This window comes from Podarcis bocagei (genome assembly GCF_964188305.1).
Source record: "Podarcis bocagei genome assembly, chromosome: Z".
NCBI classification, from domain to species: domain Eukaryota; kingdom Metazoa; phylum Chordata; class Lepidosauria; order Squamata; family Lacertidae; genus Podarcis; species Podarcis bocagei.
Genome location: NC_138140.1, coordinates 14,479,692 through 14,501,124, shown reverse-complemented (window position 1 = coordinate 14,501,124; position 21,433 = coordinate 14,479,692). Strand labels below are relative to the sequence as shown.

Genomic DNA, 21,433 nt, shown 5'->3' with positions numbered 1-21,433 from the left:
AATGTAGGAAATGACAGCAAGGAATACTTGACTTTCAGGAATGCTGTGAGGATCCTCTTGCTGAAAATTGGCTGTTAGGCTGGAGAAGCATTAAATAAGATGTAGCGAAGAAGTTTGGGTTTTGCAAATGTAATGCAAGATTGTATTTCCACAGAAAACGTTCAAAAAAAAATAATGAAGCTCTTTTGTGGATGTTGCTTGCCAGATCAGGGTTTTGAATTTAGGAGTTTGAAGTAAGATAACTCATTCACTCTTTCGGTGGTTCTTTTGTTTTCAAGCTAAGGAAGGCTTGTCTTGGCACAAAGGTGTCTTGATTCTGAGACAGCAAAACAGGTCCTGGTGAAGCCTAGCTGCAGAATAAGGAGAAAGGCACAGCTGGGCAGGGGCAGCCTGCCCTGTTTTGCCTCCTGAGGCAAATTGGGAAGGTGGTGCTGCCTCACAACCAAAGCCTTGCTAAGCAGAATCAAATGGCACGGCTGCAGTTTCCAGATTCTGGCAAAATTCAATGAGAGGATCTCGCCGAAACCTGGCTGCAGATGCTTCTCCAGTGGCAGTGGCAACAGAGGAAAGGCCACCCCCTCCCACTATAGGAGAAGTGAGAAGTGGCGGCAACAGCAAGATCTCGAGAGAAGCTGTCGCTTCTCCTCAATTCTCCGTCACCTTCACGAGACACGCATGGCCTCAATATCTTGGTCAGCAGTGGAGTCTTGTCCATTGAAGCAAATGGGGCACTGCTCTACAACATGGGATTCTGCTTTCACTTTCACTTTTTTATTTTTCACAACTGACCTATCCTTCTGAGGGGATGGGGAGAGGGATCCCTCCAGACTGGTGGTTTTGGGCAGGTGTATTCTTGGGTAGCCATATGTCTGGGGAAACCCAGACATGTGCTCTTTTGGAGGGCCAACATGCCCACCCAGGCAGATTGTTACATTTTAAAGGAAATGTACGAGTTTTTCGGGCTTGGGCTTGCGCGGCTCTGCACACTGTAGCTGCTGCTAGCCTGAGCAGGAGGCGTGCAGACACGGCAGTGGCCCTGTGTGCCCACATGCCTTTCCCCCCGGGCTGGCAACAGCTCAGGCTGTTCTCTCTTTTGCTCTTCAAGATAGGGCAAACCTAGGTATTCTGCAACTTGCTATTAATGTAATGATAGTGCATCAGTAGTGGATTTATCCTGGACTCTCCATACATCATTCTGCTTTGTTAGTTATTCTGCAAGGTTTCCCTCAGCCATCTGGAGAGGTAACTCTTGTGCTATACCACAACAAAAGTGGGACAAAATAAAATAAAAAAACCAGAACATTTGTGGCATAGAAAGTTAACAGGTTTTCAGCAGGAAGCCAAATGACATTTGCCAGTTGGAAACAGAGAAGGATTGCCCCATAAATTTTTGCAGGTGCAAACTGTATTCAGAATGGGATGGTGCCATGGTGTAGCATGGGTTGCCAGCACCTGGGGCAAGAGAAGTGTTGCGCCGCCTAACCCATGGGACGTTAGCAGTCCATGAGTTCCTTCCACCATTCTAGTATTGAATAAAGTAAATGAAATACTCTATCACACTGACTTCTGTATCTTCAATGTGCACATATCAAATCACTTGAGACAAGCACAGCGGTGAGCAAAACAGGGAATTGTTTGGAAGTGAATTTCTTTCTAAAGCCTGTGCAGAGGGTGCCTTGGCCACCACCCAAATCTGCTCCTCAGCCCAAAATATTGGGAGATTTTCTGTGTGAAGGGGTGGGCATGCTGTTTAATATGTATTATTACTACTTCCACCCCTCTCTTTTTTGACAGTTTTCACTCCCTAAGAATTTTGAGCCCAGGGCAACTACCCCTGTGACCCTGCCCACACAACGCCACTGGGATGGCTTATGACCTGATATCACAGTGAACACAAATATTCATGAAATTACAATAAAAAAGGATGCCTCAGGGCCCAGAAACAAAGTGGAAAAGGCAAGGGAGGGTTTTCAGTTAAAAAATTAAAATAGAATGCATGGCTACTTAGGGACTCTTCCAGCAGAAATCCCTGGAACTTCCCTTGTCATTCCTTTTTGCTAAAGGCTGGTTAGTTTCTTGCTTTCTAACACTGTCCAGTATCAAAGCAATGCAGCAGGAAGCCCAGGTAAAACCGCTCTAGTGAGCAATATGAAAGCGTACAAGGTAGGCTCCGAGGGGCTCGTTTTCCTTTCAAGGAAGGCTGGAGATATCTCTCTCAGGAGGTGGGCCTGAAAGCTTTGGGTTGCTTTCGTTGGCTTTTCCTTCAAACATCATGACCCTGAAAGAAAAGCAAGGAAACAACAGAAGAAAACCTGTTAGGAAGAGCTGGGGTACAAATGTAATGACTAGCAACCTGTTGCTTGGGAATTCTCAGTGAGCAAAGAATCATTGCAGTTCTGGAGTCAGGGCTCCTTGATCTTGGGAACCATCATGCATAGATTACGATATCTGAAGAAGCACCCAGCTGCATAGCCAACTTTCCAAAATATAGATATAAAGGTAATAATAATAGTACAGTGGTACCTCGGGTTACATACACTTCAGGTTACATACGCTTCAGGTTACAGACTCCGCTAACCCAGAAATAGTACCTCGGGTTAAGAACTTTGCTTCAGGATGAGAACAGAAATCATGCTCTGGCGGTATAGCGGCAGCAGGAGGCCCCATTAGCTAAAGTGGTGCTTCAGGTTAAGAAGAGTTTCAGGTTAAGAACGGACCTCTGGATCGAATTAAGTATGTAACCCGAGGTACCACTGTATTATGTCCTTAAATGAAACTTGTGTTTATCTAGCATTAGCCAGCAGAGGGCAATATTGGTCACTAGGAGTCACCCCAGAATCCTCCACTCCAAAACTTTGGCTCAAATTCTGTTTGGGGTGTGAATGCAAAGTGATCCATCCTGCTCCCAGGGGGAGCAACGAGAGGAGGAAACAATCTTATCACTGAACCACTTGATGCAAACGAAGCAAGACAAACAACTCTTTATCCTCTGTGTCCCGTTAGAAGTTTATGGTGTACTTTTGCTAGGCACACTCATGGTCATAAACTGCTATTTTTAATAATAGTATAAAAATGCTGCTTCTTATGAAAACAATGCATTGCATTTTAGGGTCTTAGTATGAAGTATAGATATTCAAAAGAGTGTTTAGATCTGTTCACATGGGTTATATTGGAATCCCTCCAAACAACCCTGCAAGGTAGGTCCAGCTGGGACACAGGTGGAGAATCTTCTTCAGCCTGAGGGCCACAACAACTTGGCCCCTGGGCCTGCAGTTCCCCACCCTTACCCTGGAGCCACATTGAAGCAGAGGCATTGTGGGAAATCACCATGGCGATGCCAAGCCACCTCGTTCTCCTTTTACTGCTGCTGTTCTCCACCACTGCCAGATACAGGCTCACGGACACATGATGTGGCCTGCCAGAGACTCTTTTGCCAGACCCTCCCTCAGACCTAGAGCTGCCCCCTCCCCAAGGAAATGCACAGTGGTGGGTCAGCCACCATCCCTTCCTAAAACAGCAACATGCCGCTTGAAAGTCTTATGGCTGTAGCTATTGCATTTTGCCCCACCCCACTGGTCAGCTTTTGAATTAACAGGCTGAAGGGGAAACTCAGTAAATGGACGGAAATATCCCAGAAGGCTTTGCAACAGGCACCACTTCACACACTCACAGCCGTGGGCACTTCAACAGCTACCTCGGCCCTCACTGTCTATTGTTTGCAGATGGGGAGTCGGCTTCTGGAACGGGAGCGGAAACCGGGACAGGAGGCCAGAGACAATGAGTGGCTTGTTTGCGTGCTCATTTCTGAAAAAGGGACCTGTGTCTTCTGAGGGCTATTCATGTCGGTATAGGGACAGGAGTGGGGGAGAGAAAACTGGCCTCCTCTATTCCTCAGCAAACAGAGACAGAAGCCAACTTGAGAAGGAGGGTAACATGAGGAGATAAGAAAGAGCCCTGATGCACCAGGCCGAAAGGTTTTGCCGAGTCCAGGATTCAGTTTCCCACAGTGGCCAATCATATGCCTCCGGGATTCCCACAGCCTGGTTGCAAAGACTTGATGATATAAGAAGAGCCCTTCAGGATCAGGCCAATGTCCCATCTGATCCAGCATTCTGTTCTTATAGTTGCTACCCAAAGGTCTGTGGGAAACCTGCAAGCAGAATCTGAGCGCAAGAGCCCACTCCCCTCCTGTGTTTTCCGGCAACTGTCATTCAGAAGCATTGCTACCTCCAGCTGTGGAGGCTGGGGGAAGAGGGGGGAAAAACCCTGTTCAGCCACTGCCAGTTAGTGTAGACAGTACTGTATTGAGCTAGATGAACCAAAGGTCTGATTCTGGGTAAGGCAGCTTCCTCCGGTCCTAAGGCCAGAAAGCAGAAGATTGCAGCAGTAGTCAAGGCCTCAGCCCTGAGCAGCAAGCAAAACTCAGTAATGGCAGAAGATGAGCTGGCTAAGAGTGGGACTGATGTTCTGCTGGCTGAAGAACAGAGCCTGGGTTCAGTCACCACATTCAAAACTCTAAGCCAGGGCACTCACAGATGCCTTCCCCTGAGCCCAGTTTACATGGGTGAGGGGTCACGTACTTCCCGATCCATAGCACCTGTCTAACAGCGCAAGGAACACAGCAAGCCAGAAGCCACACAGAGAGAGGGAGACGCACTTGCCTTTAGGAGCTTATCCCTTTGAGAAGTCGTGCCTCTCAGGTGTGAGGGGCAGAGCCTAGGATGGGAGAGGTAACCTGGTCAGAGGGAGAGAGAAGGCCTCAATCAACCTCCAGCTTTCCCTTGGAGCAAGCTGTGCAAACAGAGCTATTTGAGGTGCTGCCATGGATGCTTCAGCTCAGATTCCTGCATTGCAGGGGGGTTGGACTAGATGACCCTTGGATACCTTCCAGTTCTACGATTCTATGATACTATGAGTCTTGATCTCAGGGTTCCTTCCACTTCAGGGTCAGATGGCGCTGTGCCAATCATTATGCTAAGTGACCCATTTGCCCTGATGGGCCAGCCTCCACTGGAGCTCAGTTACCCCAAAACAAACCTCTATTCCTTCCCTCTCATTATGGATACTCACAACTTGAGGACTGCGGACCGTTTCCCAAGCATCAGGTTGACAAAATCTTGGTAAGAGATGGTGTCGCTGACACCTCCGGTGATTTCCGAGATCATTTTCTTCAGCTCCAGGTGGGTTTTGGGGGCTCCCAGCTTCTCCATCATCCTCTTCACTGACATCAGATCTACAAGGAATGATAACAAGGGGTGATGAGTGGTACAGACAATGAGAGACATCACTTCATAGTGCCTGATAGATATGGATTAGGCATGGGAGACCGTTCCCCCTCCACTCTAGAAGATTCCTTAGAACCAACTGTGCCTCTAGTCGATTCTGAATGGCTATGATGGCTACTATAATAATAGCCAGGGCATATTTTTTTCCAGCCAGAACTCACTGGAACTCAATTCCGGCACCTCTCAGGTGGGCACCATTGCCATTATAAGAGAACAAGGGAGATATTCACTGTGAGCTCCAGCACCTCTTTTTCTAGAAAAGGAGCACTGATAATAGCATTAATTTATATATTTTAGAGAATTCAAACACCTCTGTGCAAGCCACAGGGTGGCTTACAACAGGCTGACAGTTTTTTAAAATCCATAAAATAACACTATCCTTAAAAATACATAACAAATCACTAAAGAACACTTGCACAATCAGGCCTCACCTCCTCCAAATGTCAACCAAAAAAATCTGCATATTAACCAGCCACTTTAAATGATGAAGAGATGGGGCCAGACACACCTCAGTAAGGAGGGAGTTTCACATACAAGGAGCTGCCACTGAAAAGGCCCTTTCCTGGGGCCCCACACCATGAACGTCACATTGAGGAGGGACTACCAGGAGGGCCTTGTCCACTGATCTTAGAAACCAGGTAAGTCAATGCACACAGGTAGGTCAATAATAATTAAATGTATACAATGGATGGGATTCAGGGATCCACTATACCAAGGGTTGTAGAGAACCTCTGGCCCATAGGTCAGAATTGGCCTACCAGGACTCGCTGTTTGGCTCACCAAGCCGTTTTTCTGTGTTCCTGTGTTCAGCCCTTCTTGGTTCAGGCATGCTAGCCAATTCGTAGGTAGAATTGGCTCATGCATCCGAACCCTGCAGAAAGCAAGAGTGAACACCCCATGCATCATACTTGTACAGTATCTACCCCAATCCCCAACAAGCTACCTCTGACAGGTGTTAGGAACAACCCACCTGCCAATCAACTGCCATCAGATGGTTAGCTGGTGGGTTGTCCCATCGAGATGGGGGGAATGACAACCTGGTCCACTAGGTCAGAAAGGTTCCCCACCTCTGCATTCCCATTAACAAGGCTCAGCATAACCCAGGAGTAGAAGCTTTGCAAATTTTAGCAGAAGCCGCTCACCAATTTCACCTTGGTTGTTCAGGTCGAACTCCATGTACTTTTCTATAAAATAAAAGGAACATGTTAGCACAATCAAAACTTCTACCTGGCACCCTGCCACCTCCACTTGTCTTCAAAACAGCATCACAGTAGGGAAGGGAAATAAATTCAGTCTGGCTCTCACTTTCTGAATCTGCAATTTGCAAACTGAAACCCCGTTACCCTTCAAAATTTGCTCCTCCCTCGAATTTTGCAGTGCAGTTCTCAAAAAAAAAAAAAAGATACACAAAAATGCATTCTATTAAGGGGAAATGCTTGCAAAAATATGTATATGAGGAGGATTGCACACGTGGAACACAGGAAGCTGCCTGATACAAAGCCAGACCATTGGGTCCATCTAGCTCAGTACTGTCTTACACTGACGGGCAGCAGCTACCCGGGTTTTCATGCAGGTTTTCATCCAAGCCCTCTTGGAGATGCTGGGGATTGAACCTGGAAATTTCTGCATATAAGGAAGATGCTGGTGTGTTTTTTGAGGCCTTCTAAAAAAAAAAAAAAGTAAACTCAAACAGATGTGGGGATGTGGTGAACTGAACTTATAACTGGAGTAAATGGAAAAAGAAACTGACATATTTGTCCATCACTCCTTCAGGGTCCTGTGTACCTGTTGGAAAGAAAATATAAGGGAAGATCCCTTTCATGGACCTTTCACGCCATGTCTATTTTGGCCGATTGTAGAAGGACCCTGTGAGATCTGTAGAACTTGTGCCCAGGTTGGCATCTGTAGAGACTGCAGCCTTGCTGCCTGTTTACTTGGAGGTTGGTGCCAGTAAGTTTTCCAAAGCATACAAAACCTTGCAAGCCATCTATCTCTCTGCGCTTGCAAAATCCACATTTTTGTTTTCTGGTTAGAGGTCCAATAGAATAATCAACAGCACCACTTCCCACCCTGCTGGAAAATTTCCCTGACAGATTTCCTGCTGCTGCTTTCTTTTCTCTTCTTTTCTTTTTAAGTAACTTTCCCCAACTTAGAGCCCTGTAATAATTCTTCCTTTTCTTTCTTTTTCCTTTTGGGACCTTGGTTTCAGGCTTAAAAACTAAGCCACTTGATAGCTATCATCCTCGCTGGGCACTTAGCCCATGTCACAAAAAAGGAGGCTGGCAGGCATATTCCGTGGACCAGTCAGAAAGTACCCCCTCCCTCGATGGGGTTGTATGTGTGTGCTTGCGTGTATGAAATGGGTGCCATGTAGAATCACAAAGGCCCTTTAAGACAGGCCCAAACGTACTACGACAACCCAATTAGCCCATATGGCAGTTTAGAGGCTCTAATTAGGGACCCCATTCAGAGGCTTTTCTTGGAGGTGGGACAGAACTGCTCTAGGGATGTCAGAGAATTCTGACAAAGCAGGAGCAGAAATTGCCAATGTTCGCTTATTTGTACCATGTCTGGAACGGAAATAAATCCAGCGAATGCAAGTGGTATTCACTGTTGTTGCTTTTAGTCCACTAATGATATGTAATTGATTATGTAAAAAAAATAGACCCACACATGCCTCCCCCCCCCTTTGCACTGCATTCCCCCTTGCATTGAAATGAATGGGCTAGGATATTGCAAGGGCAATTGTGCAGTGAAGTTTTGTAATTTCGCCACAACAGAGCGCGAGAGGAATAGCATAGTTTTGGGGCAGGAGATGAACTGCAGCAGAACAGAAGTGCTACCGTATGTGATAAACACAGGGCAGAATTGGTAAAAGATGCCTTCCTTAATCTCCACACAGTTTATTACCTGTGGCATATTCTGGGAGGACTGGGTCCTTTTCTGAAGCTAGTGGCCACACTGATGGGCAAAAGCACAATCCAGCCTTACCTAAACCAGCAGCATTTTTTTCCTAGGTCTAGCTGGGAATCCTGGAGAATCACTTCCAGAGCTTCTTGGCTTGCCTGATTCAATTGCATGGCTTCCTTCACATTAACTATACCCCACTCTCTAACACTATGGGGCACCACCAGTAGAGCACATGATATGCATGCAGAAGGTCCCATGTTCAATTCTCAGAAACTCCAGGTACAGACAGGAACATGGAAAGATGCCATTGGTCCATCAAGCTCAGTATTGTCTACACTGACTGACAGCAGCTCTCTGGGGTTTAAGGCAGGGCACCCTCCTTGGAGATGCCAGGCATTGAACCCGGGACCTTAGGCATGCAGGGCAGATGCTTTGCTACTGGGCTATAGATGCTCTTGATGAGCGTAAGAAGCTGCCTTACACAGAGTTGGACCAATAGTCCATCTAGCTTAGTATTGTCTGCTCTGACTGGCAGTGGCTCACCAGGGTTTCAGGCACAGGAAATTCCCAGGCTTCCCTGGAAATGCGGGGAATCGAACCTGGGACTTTCTGCATGCAAAGGATATTCTCTATCACTGAGCTATTTCCCTTAGAAATGAAGATTCCAGTTCTGGATTAACAGCTGATTTTAATAAGGAGTTGTCTAAGGGCTTGATGCCGGAGGGCTGTTATTATAGCACCTGATCCTTGAATCCAGAAAGTTACCATGCCCTTTAGATTGCTAGGTTAGAATGTCTCTTACTGATACTCTAGCTTTCTATGTGAAAGGGTCTTCTTTTGGTAGTACAGTATAGAGAAGCATTCAGTTGTGTGATTCCCCACAATGCCACTCTTGATCAACTAACCGCACAGCCTGTTATTTGTGTAACCCGGTTCTAAGTTGCTCTCTGTGTGTTGTTGTCTCCCACCCCCAAATCTATTTCTGTCCATTGAGAATCCAGTTTCGGAAGCACAGCAGTGAACAAGACATGCTTTTTTTTAACAAAACACCAAAACCCTCCCCCTCCTCAAGCCCCTTCGCAGCAGTCTAAGCTTTCCTGTGTAGGGTCCAAAGGTTCCGTCTTTCATCCCCCGTTCAATGGGGCAAAATCTTGCCTTAGTACGCACACGGACAGACACAAATAGCTTTGACACAAATGCCAATTCTGCAGAGGGGCTCTTGCAACTTCTCATGCCCAGTGGGGGAGGAGGCCAGAACAACAGGGTGATTGTTGGGAGACCCGGAGAAGGCGTTTGGCAGAAGCCTGAGCGACTCTAGGCTGAACGGGAGCTGGAATCGACATGACGAAAACATGGAAGGCCGGGGAGCAGCAGAATGAAGGCAAGTTGTGGGTTCGGGTTAGAGGAACCCACAAATTGGCGACCCACCAGCCACAATGTTTGAAGAAAGGCTTATTCAGAAGGGGAAATCTGTGTGTGTTTCAGGCCTTGCTTAAAAACAAACAAACGAAAATGCAAGAAATAAAAAACCCACCCACACCACAAGGACACAGCTGTAGGGTGGGTTGAGAAATTAGAAGCAGCATTGTTAAATATATTACCCGCCCTTCACTAGCAGGTACAAGGTCAAGTTAAAACAATTAAAAATTAAAAACAGCTAAAACAGATTACAGTGACAGGAATAGGGTGGGCCCCGAACACACATATCTCAAGTGTCGAAAGCCAGGGCAAAGAAGGGCATTGAAAGTTGTATAGTGAAGAAATGACAAACAGATATACATTGCGGGTTGTGACCAATGCTAGTCCTACTCACAGAGAAGACCCATTGAAAATGATGGACCCAGTGAACTTAGAGCCATCAATAGTCCTTGGTCCCTAAATTTTCAGACTAGATGTTGAGTGCAGTGGCTCACTATGCGATGATTGTTTTGCCAAAAGGGAAACCAGTAATTTCATAGGGATCCATGTGGAACCACAATAACCTTGTGTGGTTCTTGCAGAATCCTCCGGGCCCAGCGTGGGGGGAAAGAACTAGGTCAATTTGGGCCACTGTCCCCACCTCAGACTAAATCCTAAACAGAAACATATCTGTGTACGCTCCAGAGTCCCCAGGCAAAGGAAATAAAGTGAGGCCAAAAAAACAACAACCCAAAAAACACAGATTCCTAAATCACATCTGTTTCTCAGAAACCTCCGTGTCAAAAAGAGGCAAGGAAGCAGCTGTCCCAAAGCCCTGACCCAAAGATTTGTGATCCTCTCCCACACCCTGACACTATTGCCAAAGAGTTATTGCAAGACTATGGTGGCTTGTGGCTGAGGAACCTGCTTCCAAAGCCAGCTTTTCCATATGGACAAAGGCCACCTCTTAAGATTCTGGAGGCCCTCAAGCAGAAGCTTTCAGCGGACTGTCTTACATTTAAAGGTCTTCAATCAGTGCGGAGAGTGGGCAGGGCATGTAAACCTAAGAGAGACTTTCAGCTTGAGTTGCTCTCTGAAGGGCTGGGCACAAGTTTTGGGATGGAGGAGAAATCAGGTTTTGTTTGCCCAAATTCACATTTCTGAAATTAGTACTTCTCTGTATGTTGCAAAGCAGAACCAGAGGGTATGTGCAAAATGCACATATTGGGAGAGATTTGCAAAAATAAAAAATGCATTTATTTGTGAAAATAATGGATAGAAATATATTGCAGGAGGGGGAATTTATGGCCAAAAAAATGTGTATAGTAGTCAAAAGTGTGCAGAAAGGTTAGGACAAATTTACACTAAAATGCTGATGAGGGTTTTTTTAAAAAAACAAAAAACAAAAAACCCAGCTACTACAGAAATGTAGAGAACTGAATTTACGACTGGACAAAAATTAGAAACTTAGAGAAACCAAAATTGACAGTGGTTAGTTACCATACACCAGCCATCTCTAACCTGGGGGTCTCTGACTGTGGTTGGACTTCCACTCCTATCAGCCCCAGCTAGCATGGCCAATGGCCAGGAATGATGGCAGCTGGAGTGTTGTCTATGGCTGCCCATGCTTAGAAGGTGCAGGGGATATGTGGAGTAGCCATGGCTCAGTAGTAAAGCACCCACTTTGCTTGTAGAAATTCCCTGCATCCTTAGTTGAAAGGGTCTCGGTATCAGTTATTGTGGAGCTGCTGCCATATTGGGATAAGGTAAAGGGACCCCTGACCATTAGGTCCAGTCGTGACCGACTCTGGGGTTGCGGTGCTCATCTCGCTTTATTGGCTGAGGGAGCCGGCGTACAGCTTCCGGGTCATGTGGCCAGCTTGACTAAGCCGCTTCTGGCGAACCAGAGCAGCGCACAGAAACGCCGTTTACCTTCCTGCCGGAGCGGTACCTATTTATCTACTTGCACTTTGACGTGCTTTCAAACTGCTACGTTGGCAGGAGCAGGGACTGAGAAATGGGAGCTCACCCTGTCGCGGGGATTCGAACTGCCAACCTTCTGATCGGCAAGTTCTAGGCTCTGTGGTTTAACCCACAGCACCACCCGCGTCCCCCATATTGGGATAGAAGGATTAAATAGACTGAGTCAGAGTTGGTTCACCTAACTCTGGTTCACCTAAGATGTAGTAGCATCAGCTGCTTTTTGTCACCCACTCTCAGTTTAAACAATGTACCTTTGAAAACTGCAAGTTTTTCCTCCAAATGCTCTTCATCGCTGAACTTTGGGTCACAGAGAAACTCCTGAGAAAGAAAGGGTGGTGGGAGAGAAATGAATTCAGTACATTTAAGAAAGTAATAACAAAGTCTTCAGATGGGTTAATACCACATAACGCTGGTACTTCTTCAGGTGGGGAGAAGATCAATTTGAATTGGAGAAGCAGCAGGGTGTAGTTCAGTGACAGAGCCTTTGCCATGCATGCAAAAGCTCACAGGTTCAATCCCTGGCCTCTCCAGGTAAGTCAGATAATGTTTCCTGCCTGAAACCCTGGAGCGCTGTGGCCAATCAGTGCAGACAGCACTCAGCTAGACGAACCAATGGTATGACTCAGGGTAAGACAGCTCTCTAGGCTCCCATTTAAAACCAGATCTTTATTCCAGGACCTTGAGGACTAGAATCCTATTTTACTTCTGGGGGAAAGGTCACAGTTCAATGACAGAGCATCTGGTTTGCATGTGGAAGGTTCCAGGTTCAACCCTCAAGGGCATCTCCAAGTTCATTTTCGCCCCCATACTCCCATTATTTCTCTTGCTGTCTGTTGTGGTGAAGTGATGTAAATTACACAATTAACTGCTTACGTAAATGATGTTGTCATTGCTTCCCCGCCCCCCACTCGTTTCAATGTGATGCAAGTTGTGTTGGAGGTGTTGTGTTGTGTTTACAAACATAACCACTTCTCCTCACTTGCAGACTGGAAGCAGCAAACTCCGGTCATATTTGCTAGATCCGTTCTGGACGTGGCATGAATATGCGGACACTGAGAATATTCGATCCCATTTCTGTTTGCATTACGCTGGGCGGAGAGGAGCAAGAGTGCCGTGGGGTGCAGGCCAGGCTGCTTGGGTGACCCCCACTCAGCCAGGTCCCTCTGCAGCTGCGTGCCAGAGGCTCTTGTTCCAAATTTCCTCCCAGCCCTTAGGAACCTGATGGAATGTAATGGCTCCAGTCTGTTTGTCCCCCACCCCCCACCCCATCCACCCCCAGGCACCAGCAACACATTCCACATGGCAGAAATCACCGACATCTGCTCACCATTTGGCTCTGGGTTTGTCCTCCTCTCTGCTCACAGAACCAGGACCTTCTGATGGGATGACACCCAGCTCACAGGATGCTGCCTCTCCCCAAGAGCATGTCCTCAAACACAAGCTGAACAGCAGGCTTGTGTTTGAGAGGCAGGCGGGCAAGATGTATTTAGAAGACATCTGAAGGCAGCCCTGCTGTATGGGGAAGTTTTCTATGTTTGTTGTTTTATTATGTTTTCAATATTTTTGTTGGGAGCAGTCCAGAGTGGCTAGGGCAAGCCAGTCAGATGAGTGCCAGTCAGAAGGTCAGCCCCTTTTTATTTATTTTATTTATTTATTTGGAAGAAAAGGGGCCGACCTTCTGGATTAAATGGTGCCTGTTTCCCAACTGTCCCAAATTGATGAGCACATGTTCCTGGTAAATTCCCATTTTGGCTTCAGGAAAGATTCTGGAGATGGGGCTCAGTAGCAGAGCATCTACTTTGCATGCAAAAGGTTCCAGGTTCAGTCCCCATTGGCCTCTCCAGGTAGGGCTGGGAGAGACCCTTGTCTGAAACCATGGAGAGCTGCTGCCAGTCAGTGCAGACAATATTCAACTACATGAACCAGTGATCTGACTCAGTGTGAGACAGCTTCTTCGTTTTATCACCCCTTTATTTAGTGCCATGAGGACAGGGGTAGTATTTTAGTTTAGAGGCAGAGCATTTGTTTGCTGACATCTCTGGGTAGGGCTGGGAGAGATTCCCGGCCTGAAAACATGGAGAACTGCTGCCAGCCAGTGCCAGTGCCAGACACTATTGGGAGGGTGTCTTTCTCAGTTTTCCTCAGATATGCCAGGGGTTGAACCTGCAAGCAAAACAGATGCTGTACCACTGAGCTACGGCCTTTCTCCTAAAACAACAGGAAGCTGCTTTCTATTGAGTCAGACCAGTTGCCTACACTGACTGGCAGCTACACTCCTAGTATCTCAGATGGAAGGTCTCTCCGACCAATACCCAGAGATTCTGGGGACTGAACTGGGGACATGCAACACAGGTGATCTACCACTGAGGCCCTTTCCAGGAATATAGGAAGTCACACCAATAGTTCATTTGGCTGGCAGCAGCTCTCCAGCATCTCAGCTTGGGACCTTCTCCATTGCAAAGTAGGTACTCTGCCACAAAGCTATGGGTGCTGGAGAAATCAGTACCTAAAAATCACCTTTCCTGTCTCCATGCTTAATGCTCAGCCAGAGTCCCAATTTTAGGGCTCTGGTTTCATGCATGGAGTCAGAGGTTGTGTGCCCCACTTTGGAATCCCTGCCTGTTGCTGTGAACCCGAGACCAGGTTAGGAGCTGGGGATTGGCAGGGCTGCCATGTGCTGTGGCCAGTCGAGCCTTGGAAGGAGCCTGAAAGAAGCTTCCTGCCTTTCCCATAGAAGGCCTTGGCTGTCTCCCAGGGGCGACCTTGCCATGCTATCCCCAACGAGGCTGGAATGTCAAATATTCCAGTGATCTGGGAGGCTTTATGAGCAGGATCAACTGTGAGCCTCTGCACAGCTGGAGAGGTAATAACAAACATGACTCTGACTCATGCTTTCTAGCCTAGGCATGGGGAACCTTGGGGCCAGGGGGCCACATGTGGGCCTCTGGATCTCTCCACCATACAGTCTCAGCCGAATACCCTCTTCCCAGGCTTCATCCTGCACTGGCTCTGCTTTGTAACCCCCTTTAGTATTTCTGGTTGGCTGGGATGCGTCCTTGGACTCCAGTCATGTCTCTCACTGGGTGGAGGACAGAGATGGGTTTTTGTGGCCACAAATTAGCCCAACTGTACAAAGGAAAAAAATTCTCAAATATTGTTCCTCCTCCTTGTGTGTCCGGCCCCAACCACCCCTGGCATGTGGCCCTTAGAGGGTTGCCCAGAATGAAATGCGGCCCCCGGGATGAAAAAACTTTCTCATCCCTGCTCCATCCCAAGAGGGAGACTGTGCATGGAGGAAAAATGGACTCAAGAGATTTGACAGCCATTCCAGATCCTCCAATATTTTCTCAGAGAAAGACAGATATTTTGGTCACTGGGAATGCCCTTGTCTACTCCTGTGTTAGTAGCTCCACTAATTTGAGATTGGAAAGGTATTTGCAGATCCTGAAGCGTTGACAAGCCTTGTGTTTTCTCTCACCCCTTCTCAACACACCACTCCTCCAATTACCTTAACCAGAACCATTATCTCCATTCATTGGCTAGAGGCAGAAAGAATCTTATTTATTTATTTATTTTCAAATATTTTATTTGCTTACAGAAATATATGCATTGTCTCTTTTCTCAGGTTGTAAAGTCTTTTCTTTATATCAGTTACATACAACGTGAGAATAAGGTTGTAGAAGAATAAAATAAGGGGTAGAAGTGGTAAAGTCATATTGTTATACTTAGTGTGTGTGTGGGTTTTTTATGTCAGCGTTATTTGGGTAGGTTCTCTTTCTGTTTATTTATTATATTTCCTTCGTAGTGAGAGAGGTTGGGTGCGGGGCCCAGGGCATGGCTGGTTGTGTTTAGTTGGCTGCAATGAGATTTTTTTGTGAGTGTGAAGTGGGGTTGTTGGGTCAAGTTGGCCGGATTGATTTGTATGCTGTCAGTGGGTTCTTGTTGTCATCTTGTTGGGTGTGTATGTAATAAAGTGGAGCCATACTGGGTTGAAGGCGTTTTCTTCTATTTGCCTCCTTGTCAGTTTGAGTCTGTTGGTTAGCTTTTCTAGTAAGGCTGTTTCCCATACGATTTGGTACCAGTGGTCCATGTTCACTCCTGACAGGTCTCTCCAGTCTTAAGACCAGAGGATGCTTAAAGCCTAGTTGGTGGGGCGACAGGAGATGGGGGAGGATGAAAGCAGGAAGAGGTGTGTGAGCACAAGAAACCTTGCAGCACCATATGTGAGAGGACATTCCAAAAGATACAGGCTCATCTTGCATTCCTGCCAGGCAGGGAAGCTGCCCTGAACACAGAATCCCACTCAATGAAAAGGCCCCTTCTGCAATGTACATTTAAAGCAGAATCATACCACTTTTAAACAGTCTGGGTGCAAGCATCCTGGGAACTGTAGCTTATAAAGGGTGCTGAGAGGAGACCCCTGTTCCCCTCACAGAACTCAAATTCCCAGAGTGGTTTAACAATCAGTCCCTCTTCCCAGGGAACTCTGGGAACGTCAATGTATCAAGGCATACCCACATCAATTGTTTAAAGCATATAACTTCCCCCAAATAATCCTGGTAAATGTAGTCGGTTGGGAACTGGAACTCTGAGAGGGAAACTGCAGTTCCCAGGATTCTTTGATGGAATTCTTAATATGTACTGTATCTTAATATCATTTGGTGGCATTGCTGGGAGGGGCTGAGGGGAGTTGTAGTTCAAAGCAGATGGAGGGCACCAGCTTGGGGAATGCTCCTTTGCTGATGAATCAGCCACACACAGTTTCCACTGGGAACTTCCTTTGCGCACGCACACACACACACACACACACACACACACACACACAAAATGAACCCAACAGTATCCTCCCAACCTAAACCAGTTGTCAAAGAGAGCTGTAAATTAGCACTTATGTGATCTTGCAAGAGGTAAACAGCAGCACATCCACATATCAACAGAGACAGACATTCCTGAAGTCCCAATGACATTGGAATCTCTTTCATTAAGGACCCCCCTCCCATATAAACAGGTGGGGAATAAGCCAGAGATTCTAAAGCAGGTTTTTCCACCTCCTGCAGGCTGAAACACCAAAATCAAAGCTGATGGTTACATCACTTTGTCACTTAAAGAGGTTGTTTTGAAATCTGTTTTGTTGCATCAGCAATGAGGTGAGAGATTTTGTGAGCCAAGGATCCTCAGCGGAAAGCTTTTTAACACAAAAATGGGGAACCATTGGGATTGAACCTGGCACCTTCTGCATGCAATGGTAGGAATAAATGGCATCTTAGGATGCTGCCTTGGCTTGTACAGAGTCAAACTATTAGTTCGTCTAGCTCAGAACTGTCAGCACTGACTAGCAGCAGCTCTGGGCTTTCAAAGGACTATCAGCCCTACTTGGAGATGCCACTGAGGACTGAACCTGCATGCAGGGCAGATGCTCTACCACTGAGCTAAGACCCTACCCTTGCATACACACCTGTGTAGCTTCCTCTCCTCTTATCCTTGCCTCTGCTGACTGAAAATGCTTTGGGGGCAGGGACCCAGCTTCTGAATACTGTACATGGGAACACTCAGCAGTTGTGCAGCAGGACTTCTAATCTCCACTCCACATTTCTGAATAGCTTCAGCCCATGTGCACCACCACAAACACCTGCACTTGTATACAGACAGCTTGCACGTGTGTAAAGGGATGGATGGATCTGCCAACAAGCAGACCTACATTTTGGGGGCCCTGAAGTTTGAACTGTCATGACAGCCCCTTCGCAACCAGAAACGAGGTTTAGGTAACCACTGTTAACCTCTTCAATGGGGTTGTTCCATGACAGATCACCACACCTTTACAACACCTGTGCTTCTGACTCTCAAACTTTGGGATTGTTGAAATATGTACAAAAAATTAATCAATTTGAATCAAATCAAGGTGGCTCAAATTAAAGTCACAAATACTTAGTTGTTTCTGGGGCCCCTCTGGGATTAGGGGGCCTAAAGCTTCAGCTTCATTAGTTTCACAGTAGATCTGCCCCTGTCTGTCAGTTTCAGGCTCCATCTCTGAGACCCTGGAGAGCTGCTGCCAGTCAGTGTATGCAATGCTGAGCTAGATGAATCAGTGGTCTGATTCAGCATAAGGCAGCTACATGTGCTCTTAGTTCTTTTAGACTGCAAGCCTGATGGTAGGGAGCATCTTACCACTGACATTTGGGAGCTTCTCTATCAGTCTGATGGGGGAAAGCTGGATTAGGGATTTGTGAGAAATTTGCATTTTGCATTTAAATGCACTTTGGCCTGAAATGCTGGTGAATTTCCACGAGGACTTAAAAAAGTAAATAGCAGACTGTGTGGAAATTTGGAGAACTCAAAACTTAAGAATGCAATTATTAGGAACTGAAATTGATAAGAGCCACCCATCCTAGAGCAGGCAGTAATGTAAGCCAGTAACTTGCGATTGAATTGCTCCCACCTTGTTGATCTCTTCCAGCCTTCCTTGCTGCTTGGCTTTGAGTAATCCAAAGGCTTTCCCTCCTGGATAAAAGAGAGAGAAGGGGCATGTAGTAAATCCAGGTGTGTCTGTGACCCTCTGGGTGTTCTTCAACTTCTGGGACTAGCGAGCAGGTGACATCCTCCCGGGCAGCGGCGCCGGTGTCTTGAGGATTTTGAAGCAGCCCTCCGGGACACCGCGCAGCAAGGAGGGGGATCTCCGGTTGCTGTAGAGCTCGCTTGCCATGCTTTGAAGCAGGCAAAGTCCCATATTACCCCCACCCCCGGGCCTCCCCCCCCCCATCCCCGCAAGAATCACAATTGCACCACCATGCATACCTTGATATGCGCTGTTGAGCATGAGAGACATGCTGGAGATTTCACGAGCGAGACCCCGGCTGAGGAGTTTGCAGAAAGTTTCTCCGCTGGGTGCCGCCGCCGGCACGCTGCGGGTTTCCAGCCAGGGTGGCGAGCGAAGATCTCCCCTCTGCTCAGGACGGCTACCGAGCCAGCCCAGGTACTTCCAACAGAGTCATTCATGAAGTGGGACTCGGCAGAGGCCGGCTGAGGAGGCTCACACATCCCTCTGGCGGAGGAGGCGGAGGAATGCCGCCCTCCCCGGAGTGGGGCCTCAGACCCGTTGCAAATGAGCTGCGGGCAGGGTTAACCCTTTCCTTGCACAGAGAACAGAAAATGCAAAGCCACACCATTCGGTTTGTTCGCTGGTTTGTTCGTAGCGTTGATGTGCCGCTGTCCCCCCGCTCCCGAGGAGCTCCAGGGGGCTGCGCTCATGGCTCCCGCCTTCCTGGTTTAATTCCCCACGCAACAACCTGGTGAGGTAGGTTAGGCTGAGACGCAGTGACCGGCTTCCAAGGTCACGCAGTGAGTTTTAGGGCCAGGAAGGGGATTTGAACCCAAGTCTAAGTTTGGCACTCTAACCACTGCACCACATTGCCTGTCTCTGCCTCTCCACCCCCCCCCCAACTACTCCAATCTGCAAACCGTGAGAGAGTCCAAGGGTTCCATGCACCTATGCAGGATCCGGATTCTGATTTTTTATGGGGCTTCCCTGGAGGCCGAGGGGCTTCACACCGAAGTCTCCCTGAACTGAGTAACTTGCTCAGGATCAGTCCATTTGAGAAGTGTCAGGAGCGTTATGGGAAACTTAAATGGTGTCTCCCTGATCCAAAGGCACAGCCCTTATCAGATCAGATTGCTGGTTAAAGGAGAAAAGGGGCAGGTGATACCTTAATCGAGATAACCTCCACTGTCAAAGGAGGCAATATGGTTCTGAACAGCAATTACTGCTAGGAACTGCCAGTGTGGAAAGTAGTACTGCTGCACTTGGGTCCATAGCTGTCAACTTTCAGATTTGAAAATAAGGGATCAGCAGCCTCACCTGTCCCGGAGACAGTCTACGGGATATCGAACAATCCGGGATAGCAGCGGGAAGCAGCAGGAAACGGCGCTGAAATAAGGGAACTTCCCGCAAAAAAAGGGAAGGTTGACAGCTATGCCTGGGTGCTGCTTTTAGGATCCCCATCTGGCCATCTGGTTAGCCATTGTGAAAAGAAGACGCTGGAGTGGTTGGGCCTCCAACCTGATGCGGCTTCGGGGCTTGTATATTATTTTGTTATGTTCTTACCTCAGTTGCCTAAGGGTACAAAGGACGCTGGTGCCAGAACTTGTTATATGAATGAATACAAACATAGATGGATGGATAGATAACTCTACGCACGTGCAGAGTGCAGCACCCCTTGCTATGAGGCAAATTTGTGACAAATTTAAACGGTGGCTCCCAGCTCCTCTTACCCTACTCCAGGGTTTTTTTTGGGGGGGGGTTAAAGAGAGGATCCTCCCTATGTGCTATAAATAAAGGATAATAACATGGATGCTTGTATACATAACAAAAATAATAAAGAATCTGCCTAAACCAGATCAGTCTTGTTTTTTTAAATCTCCCCTCAAGTCTCTGGGAATAGATTTTGCTTCAAATACTCGTTTGAGGTGAGGCCCTTCCAAAACGCCACCACCCATGTTGGCCAAGCCAAGGTTCTGAATCACCACTGGAGAGGCTCCCAAACACCCATTATGTAGTGACCTTCCTCTTTGGGCCTGGTGTCTTCGCCAGAAACAAAGGGAGGGGTTGGCAGCCTCTCCCCACCTGGCCCGGTCCCTCATGTTAATGGAACCCTAGTGGCTGAGTCAGACCACACACAACCCAATGCTCCCCCAAGACTCCTGTTTCTCAGGTCTGGATGTCATCTCCTTTGGGAGAGCACCACATACCTGGCTGTTGTTTCATCTTTGGAGTGAGCAGTGCTAAGGGTTCATCAGCTTGCCTTAAAGAACCAGAGAAGGCAATGGCTGTAGCTCAGAGGTTATAGTACCTGGAAGTCTCAGTTCAGTCTCCAGCATCTCTGGATAGGGCCTGCCTGAGGCCCTGAAGAGCTGCTGCCTGTCAGCGCTGACGGTACTGAGCTAGATGCAGCAAGGGGTCTGACTCTGCATAAGGCAGTTCCCAATGTTGCCATTCAGAATCATGAGGACCAGGAACTTTATTTCTGGATGGACAATAGTAAAGGTAAAGGGACCCCTGACCGTTAGGTCCAGTCGTGGCCGGCTCTGGGTTTGTGGCCCTCATCTTGCTTTATTGGCCAAGGGAGCCGGCATACAGCTTCCGGGTCATGTGGCCAGCATGACTAAGCCGCTTCTGGCGAACCAGAGCAGTGCACGGAAACGCCGTTTACCTTCCCACCGGAGCGGTACCTATTTATCTACTTGCACTTTGACGTGCTTTCGAACTGCTAGATTGGCAGGAGATGGGACCGAGCAACGGGAGCTCACCCTGTTACGGGGATTCGAAGCGCCGACCTTCTGATCGGCAAGTCCTAGGCTCTGTGGTTTAACCTACAGCGCCACCCGTGTCCCGTGGATGGACAATAGTGCATTCTAAACAAGTAGGAACCGAGTGCCAACAAACCAACGGTAGAGATTATGAACCAAATGGGATCTGAACTGTATGCAAACTAATGCAAACTGTATTCATGTAGAATTAACAGTGTTGTTATATGAAAAATTGGGGTTGGCTTTTACAGCCAAACTCCCGAAGGACTTTGTATCCCCTCTGTTCATTATCAGAGAAGAATGGATGGAGGCAGAACCAGCAGAAGAAAGCAATGAATATATTTATTTTCTGTAGCAACAGTTCCCCTCACCCTTGCAAGGAGGTGAGGACCCAGAACAAAGGTGGGTCCCAAACGTCTTTTAAAGGCTTTAGAAGTTGCCCAACCCCTTAAGCCAAAGGCCACTCAAAAGCATTATAGAAGGAGTGCATGACTCGTCTCCTTTCTCAGACTTGATAATGCTTGCTGATTGCCTTATCCTGGCCACTCTGGGGCACT

The 21,433-nt window shown here is 47.5% G+C and overlaps 1 protein-coding gene across 1 annotated transcript; it reads right to left on the bottom strand.

Moving 5' to 3' along the window:
- Positions 1-1,168: 1,168 nt before the first annotated feature.
- On the bottom strand, positions 1,169-18,633 carry AIF1L (allograft inflammatory factor 1 like). Its single transcript, XM_081180085.1, has 6 exons — positions 18,369-18,633; positions 18,013-18,074; positions 11,828-11,894; positions 6,428-6,469; positions 5,071-5,233; positions 1,169-2,278 (listed from the first exon to the last, which is right to left on the bottom strand). Exons 1-6 carry the CDS (start codon positions 18,397-18,399, stop codon positions 2,191-2,193), a joined length of 453 nt encoding a protein of 150 aa, XP_081036211.1. The 5' UTR covers positions 18,400-18,633; the 3' UTR covers positions 1,169-2,190.
- Between the last annotated feature and the right edge of the window lie 2,800 nt (positions 18,634-21,433).

Excerpts from the sequence above, each read along its gene's own strand:
- AIF1L (XM_081180085.1), bottom strand. The coding sequence starts at position 18,399 with ATGTCTCTCATGCTCAACAGCGCATATCAAG. Across the intron at positions 6,470-11,827 it reads AAAACTTGCAGTTTTCAAAG|AAAAGTACATGGAGTTCGAC; the intron begins GTACATTGTTTA and ends TTTATTTTATAG. Across the intron at positions 5,234-6,427 it reads GAACAACCAAGGTGAAATTG|ATCTGATGTCAGTGAAGAGG; the intron begins GTGAGCGGCTTC and ends CATTCCTTGTAG.